At 34.5% G+C, this 7,636-nt stretch overlaps 1 protein-coding gene across 1 annotated transcript; it reads right to left on the bottom strand.

The window, feature by feature from the left end:
• Nucleotides 1-1,899: 1,899 nt before the first annotated feature.
• LOC112527474 (protein NDL2-like) lies at nt 1,900-7,069 on the bottom strand. Its single transcript, XM_025138155.1, has 11 exons — nt 6,923-7,069; nt 4,635-4,734; nt 4,156-4,253; nt 3,789-3,877; nt 3,513-3,573; nt 3,330-3,416; nt 3,180-3,257; nt 2,758-2,814; nt 2,619-2,674; nt 2,402-2,537; nt 1,900-2,234 (listed from the first exon to the last, which is right to left on the bottom strand). Exons 1-11 carry the CDS (start codon nt 6,980-6,982, stop codon nt 2,001-2,003), a joined length of 1,056 nt encoding a protein of 351 aa, XP_024993923.1. The 5' UTR covers nt 6,983-7,069; the 3' UTR covers nt 1,900-2,000.
• Between the last annotated feature and the right edge of the window lie 567 nt (nt 7,070-7,636).

Here is a 7,636-nt window from a genome sequence, read left to right as displayed (position 1 = left end):
ATTAAACTACAAATCTCTAAATGTCTATCTTTAAAGTATGTTTTCTAAAACAACAATTAACCAAAAAACACTATGCATTCTAAACCTAATTGATTCATGATAGATATGTAAGCTTTTATATAATTTATTTTGATGAATGTAAGTATAAGCTATAAAAAGATTAACAAAATATTCTATTTTAAATGTTTAAGTGTCTGAACTATTTTTTTTAGGATGAAAAAAATATTAATTTTTTTCATTTTGAATGATTAAATCCTTCAACTATTTTTTGAATAAAGAGACTGTTAATTTTTTAATTTTGAATGATTAGGTATTTGGAAAAAAATGTAATAAATAAACCATCGAACTTTTAAAACTTGGTTACCTACATTCTTTTTAACAATAAGGGGGTGTTTACTTTTGACTTAATCAGCTTAATGGTTGTTTTGGCTTATTCGCACAGCCATATATGGATGTTTACTTGCGACTTAATGATAAATATATTGGCTTATTCGCACAGTAAGGAAGGGGTGTGTTGTCCCCATTAAGCCAAAATATTGACAATTATGCCCCTCATCCCACGCCTCCCCTTTCAACCCCATCCCCTCTTTCATTTCATAACCCTAGACGAGGCCTCCCCTTTCAATCCCACCCCCTCTTTCCTTTCATAACCCTAGACGAGAGAGAGAGCAACGAATGGAGAAGAAAACCTTCAGCGGGGAGACAGAGGCCTCCCCTCTTTCATCTACCCCTTTCCCTAATTTACCATGGATTGAAGAAAACCTACTACTCCACCAGCCGATTGCTTCTCCTACAGCGGACTACCTACCCTACCGCTTCTCCTCCAGCAGACTACCTACCCTACCGCTTCTCCTCCAGCGGACTACCGTCAGGGAAGGTTTTCCTGTTCGACGGGAGGGACTCTCATCGTCTTCTCCGACGATGTAAGGTTTGGGACTGGTTCGAGTCTCACCGTCTTCCCCAGAGATTTCATATTCTGGTTGGAGCCCATCATCTTCTCCAACAGATTTTGGGAGCCATTGTCTTCCCGGAGATTTCATGTCTGGTTGGAGCAAATCGTCTTCTCCAACAGATTTTACCACTTTACTATTTTGATCCAACATATTTTGAGAAATCATCATCTGGGTTCCATAAGACAGGCCCCATCGAGCATCTTTTTTGATCGAATCGGTTTTGGATTTTTGGTTTGATGAACAATAGATTTTTTATTTGAGTTTGAGGGTAGATTGGTCATTATTGTCATTAAGACAATTGATTCAGGTAAAAAAGTAAACACTAATAAATTTTTATCTAGAAAGACAAATTTATCTAGACAGACAAATTTATCCATACAGAACTTAATGGAAAGTTTAGTAAACAGCCCCTTAAAACTACTTGTAAGACTGTAACCGACTAGAAAGATCTTAAAATGACAAAAAAAAAACATAAATCAGTTTTACCGCTTCCAAGCCCTACCCTTTCAAACCCCTCACAAACAATGATATCACTTTCCCTTTGCCGCTTCATGTCTTCTGATGTTGTGCATTATTCACTGTTGGCCCCTAATATCGATCTCTTTCTTCTTCTTTTTTAGAGGGTTACAAGTAGTTTTATTGTATGATTTTTTTAGTCGGTTACAAATAGTTTTTTTTTTTTTTGAAAAGATGTAAACTAACCAATTTTTAAAAATTTGATGATTTATTTTATTGAAAAAAATATTTAATAGATTTAATCATTCAAAATGAAAAGATTTAATGATTTTTTATTTTTTATCTAAAAAAAAAGAACTTATATTAATTATATTAAATTAAGAATCTCATTAATTAAGAATTTCTGAGATGAGGTATCTTTTTTTTGGCATTTTAATAAGGAAAGGCTGTTAAAAATGGATGGATGCATTCTCGCCATTAAAGATAGATACTCGAAAACGTTAAACCATGATGAGGGGAGGTTATTAATTAAAAGACAAACAAGCACCTTTAATTTCATTTGTATTAGAATTCATCAAATTCCCTCCATTCCTAATAAATACCTTTTTGGTTGGGATGAAGTCGAGTTTTAATAGGTTTTAGCTTCAAACCCATGCTTTCTGCTTTATACAGCTCTGCACACATTGAAGTCGGGCTCAACGGGCTTCTCGGGCTTATATTCACCTCCCATGCTCTATAAACTCCATATCCCATCAAGAAGTATTCCAACCCCATCAACATTGCCTCTGGTTGCTCCTCCGTTACCAATGACCCGCATCTTCCAACCTAAATATGTCACAAACCCTTGTTTTATAATGAAATCACATGTGATTAAGGAAAGCAACAACTTTCATTGCTAAGATGCTATTGAACCTCCTTATGTTAATATCCAATTACCATGGTAAATTATATGCTCTCATGGTAAATTATAATCACTAGTCTTGAGCATATACCTCTATTAATGCACTGAATCTTCTATCTAGTTTTGAAGTCATCTGTAGAGACTCCAAATGGAACGGAGAATTTTCTCCCACAAAGATCAGAGAACGACACTGCAGCCTTTTCAACCCCTCCGTGATGTCGGATCTCCTGAACAATATAACACAAGTTCATGTTCCCAATTCGTTTCAGCCCAGCAACAGCAACGATTAAAAAATATTTCTTTTTTACCCATTCAGAGCTTGGAGAAATCGCAACACGTTATGACTCTGCATATCACCGAGCGACTGCAGAAAAGTGGTTCAAAACCTGCGTATACCAATTTACATATTGCACTAGAACTAGAAAGGTAGATAACTGGAGGACTCACTTTTCTACATGATTGAACCGTATCAGAATCTGGAACTATACTACCTCCACGAACTTCCTGTCATTTAACATATCATAATTTCAGTCATGCTGTTTGTTGTTAACAACTAAGAGGCTGTTTACTTTACTTCCGTTGAGCCTGAGTTATCTATCTAAATAAATTTGTCCGTCTGATGGAGAGAGACCGCTGTGTTTGAGGGAGGCAAACAGAGATGGTTAGATTAATTCTGGGCATTTCCGGCATTAATTTGTTTGAGGTGGCTTAACGAGGACAAGTTAGGGGGCCTGTCTTATTCCATGTATCCATTTTCACTTAATGGCTCATAAAGAGATACTCCTATATGGCTGAGCGAATAAGCCACTTGGACCATTAAGTTCATTAAGTTGTAAATACTGGTTTACCAAAAATTACCATATCCGTACCTTACTGAAATAACGCATTAAAAATAACTCCTTTACAAAACCACACATCCCATAGTAATATAGGACATTTGAAGTGACCTGAAAACAAATAAGTTTGTTAGCAAGATTGGTTGGCATTTACTGGAATAACAAGTGTATCTGGAAACTAACCTTGTTAAACAACCATTCTGACCAAGAAGGTGTTTTGCATAGAGGAGAAACGAGTATGAGACCAATTACTCGTCGTCTATATTTTATCTGTTTGCCGAAAGATAACCCATAAGAAACTACAAATCTGTTAATTAACTTTTTTCTAAATGGGGGTGCAATACACATAAGGAAGAAGCAGCTTACAGCAAACAGGGTAAGTACATAAGCACCAGCTGTTACCCCCAAGCACATAACTGCACCAAGTCTGCAAGAAAGATTCACAGGTTTAATCAACTTCTTTCACATCATCACTGAGTTTAAAAAGAGGGAAAGGGAGGAAATAGAAGTGTTTTTAGGATGAAAAACAAGAGTTCATAAAATGTTTTAGAGGGGTTAGGCTTCATGAACACGTTTATAACTTGAATACGTTGGAAATACCTGAAATAGGAAGCAAATAAAGAGATGTAATTCGAAAAGTACCCAAAATGGTCAAGAACCTCGGCAACCTGATCAGCTAAGTCATCAACAGATAACGCCGGATCATCATATGACACTGCAGCAGCTCCCAACTGCAAAAACTCTTAAAGGAGGTACCAGATAAGACAGGATGCAAATGAATAAATGCGAAAATTATATCAAAAGAACAATTAAGACATAAATATGTAGCTCCCATTAAACATTCTTACCATGCGATGAGATGGTATATAATGTGGCATGATGGTTCTATGTTGTTAAACTAATTTATCCATCCATCATGTCTTCTATCAAATTATAGGTTTGATGGTATGTTTCCTGGTACTGTTTAATTAGTTGATCAAAATAAAAGGCCAAGTTACCAATTACTGACCTCATGGCCGGGAGGATTAATATGATATATGCAGAAATTATGAAGCAGCAGAGAAAATGCTTCTGGGCATAAGAACAGCCCTTGGAAACAGGACATATCTGCACAAACAACCACAGAAAAATCATCCTTGACAAGGGGTAAGAATCTATATTCATTCAACTTGCTATAAAGCCAACTTTTCAGACCATAATTTCAATTTGGCTCCAGAGCAGAGATTTTGAAGGCAATAAGAACAATTCTAAGCAAGCAACTCTAATATTTTGTCAAAATTTATCATATAAATGTCACATTATTTGACAATATGTATACCACGAGTAATATACAAATTCGTATTCCTCAAGTATCTCATACAATTCTGATCCAATAGCAAATAAGGATCAGCTTCGTGACACGTATATGGTGTCACATGCATCGCTTTAATCAGTTTGAATAAAACATTTTTTAGCGCTTTAAGTAGTAAGAAGAACTAGTTCACTTACAATTTAATGCCAGATCAGGATATGTAATCAGAGCTGGCTTGTCCGGGTCTCCGAAGATGGCAACAGAAATAAATCCATTGGCAGTTTTGACAAGGTGCTCCTGAATGCAGTACTGAACGCATTAATTTACATAATGATGACATAAGACAGCTATTTTCGTTTACAATGATATACATAGTTTGATCAAAAAGAGGGGACATTGCCAGTGGCCACCAAATCTCCTCATACCATCTTCTTAATGAACAGTACTGGTTCGAACAAAGATATTTATGTTGATGCTACAAGATTCTTAACTACTTTCTAGTTTTGTATAACCATTGATTCAGTAATTTGCTGACAGGAATGTCTAATGCACATGATTATATCAAAATCAATTAATAATGACATTGATTTCAAAATAAATTTTGAGAAGTATAGTTAGTTTCTAAATACGTAGCATGACTTTGAATGGATGAATGGATCAAATAGAGTTTAATAAGGATAAATTGCACAATTAGGACTCAAAAGTTAGTGTATTCGTACTTTAATACCGAGTAATTACTTCCACAAGCATAAGCTTAAAGAGACTCATGCATAGCACAATATCCACTTACAACTGTCCCTCTTATGCTTTAATGTATACTCATCTTACTTTTTCTCACGATTAATAACTTAATATTCAATTAGAGACAGGCAACTTATGGTCAAACATTAAAAAGGGTTCCCAGAGTAATATTATTACACATTCAAGAAAAGCTGTGAAAAGGAACATTTATAACCTTGTCATGTTCTCATCAACGACTCTCTTATTGGGAATCCTGGGAAAAAGGAGAAGCTTTAAAGGAAGATTGAGCTGTGTATGAATATTCGTACAGCACTTTGATGTTTAAGAGTACCAATTAACAGACAGCATCTGACATAAAGATGATCATGTTCTCTACAATGACATTTTCCCTTTCTCATTTACTTAACGACAACTGCATGCTTACAAGAATGCTTCTTGACTCCTCATATATAGCATTCAAAATCAGTTCATTGACGCTCAGATTGTCGCAAAGCTGAAATTGAATAAATCTTCCTTCAACAAGTTTTATTTGCCAAGAGGTCTGTACTTTTGCCCACTAAACCAAAAGGACAATTATGTGTAGCCCAATTCAGCTTTTGCAGAGTGATTTCATTCATTATAGCTTCAACATGCGTTGTCCCAAAACCAAATTTGAAACGAAAGAAAAAAAATACAAAACAAGAAATTTACAAATAGCATAAGATGCTCTTTCTTGCGTGATTAGACATTACCTACCAAATACTTAAAAAGTTACTGAACCTTTTAGAGCAAATCAACCAAAAGGTTTGAAGTTAAATAAAAGCTTAGGTAGTTACAGAGTAGACTACACCTCCCGGCTCCCAATAAAATTAAACCACACAGCTAGACAAAGAAACCAAAATATTCGTTACAGTTGGTAGTCAATTACAAACAACGGATGGGTATCATCATTTGTATAACAAATGCCTTCATTAAAAACAAAAGATGGTTAACAAGAAGAGAAGTAGAACACAATTAATTAAGTTTTAACGTCTTCGCATATTCTAGCTACATTGTGTACAAGTGACAGCTAACCTATTAATTAATTTTAAGTAAAGACAACCACTTATTTTTCCTTTTCATTGATAGTTTGACAGTTAAAAGTATAATCACGAGTTAACCTTAACATGCACTTATTTGTTGTATTTAGTGTATGAAATAAGAGTTTCTTTCTCCTACTCTTTTTTTTTTTTTAGACTCGTATATACACAGATATGCACATTTTTGTATCATAAATATTTTAGAATTTCCGAATCCATGTACTTATTATCAGGTCCTCGTATTCCCGCATCCCTCATCTTGGTATAACTGTTAGTTACTTCATATAGATTTAAATTAAATGTTCATCATATTCAATCCTCAATTATTCCACTCATTTCCATTTCGTTTCGAGTAACTATTCCAACGTGAACCATATTAGCAAGAATTGCTAGTCTCACTCTGGAAAACTCTTCACCATAAATAATACTGATCATAGCTCATTGATTTCGAGTTCAAACCCCAAGAGATTTAACAGATTCCTTGAAATGTGATATCTATTATTCAATCAATCAATGACAACGATGTCGATATCTGAATAATATATATATATATATATATATATATATATACACACACACACATATAATAACAACGAAACTACTTAAAAATCAGAGTACACAGATAAATGCAGCAATTCCTCGATATATACATATAATGATATAAACATTCAATTGTATCTTCTAACCTTTCTATCAGGAGAGCTGAGTTCCATGTCAATGGCGACTAAATCGTTTGAATCCGCCATTTTTTGGCATCAATTGGTTTATATACGAATCTACGTTTTTGGCTCCTTAGTCTCTATATCTGAGCACTGGAGACTGGAGACTGGAGACTGGAGTGTGTGAGTTTCTCTCTCTCTATACCTATATATAGGGAACTAGCTGTGTGCCTATTATACGGAAAATGGCAGTTTTAGCCCCTATAGTTTTTAAATGTTTTTATTCCGCCCATAATCATCTTCTTTTCATCAAATTGCCCCGTTTCTAATCTCTTTTTAAAGTAATTATTAAGCTTATTTCATGAAAAAATTGTGGTCTTTTATATTTTTAGAAATTTTCATGTAAAAATACCTGTTTTTTATAGTTACATATATCTTAATATTAAAAATAATGTTGATTTGGTTTTAGGGTACTTTTTGTTGACTAGAGTCCAAGGCCACTTAATTTATGAAAAAAAAAACACGTGCACTTTAGTAATTGAGTTTAGCATGTATCAACTTCATTCGTATTTATTTGTGTACGTTTGAACCGGGATTGACTCATTTCAGCTTAGAGTCAGTAAGCGTAATCTAATAGATTCAAATTCAACTCAAGCTTGTCATGCATGAAGTTGACTTGGATAGTCAACAAGCTAACTCAGTTTCACATACCATAGTTTTTGATGAAGAGACCCGAGAGTC

Source organism: Cynara cardunculus (genome assembly GCF_001531365.2).
Source record: "Cynara cardunculus var. scolymus isolate 2C chromosome LG 15, CcrdV1, whole genome shotgun sequence".
Lineage (NCBI taxonomy): Eukaryota > Viridiplantae > Streptophyta > Magnoliopsida > Asterales > Asteraceae > Cynara > Cynara cardunculus.
The sequence above is the reverse complement of the archived record's forward strand: the minus strand, read 5'-3'. Positions and strand labels throughout refer to the sequence as shown.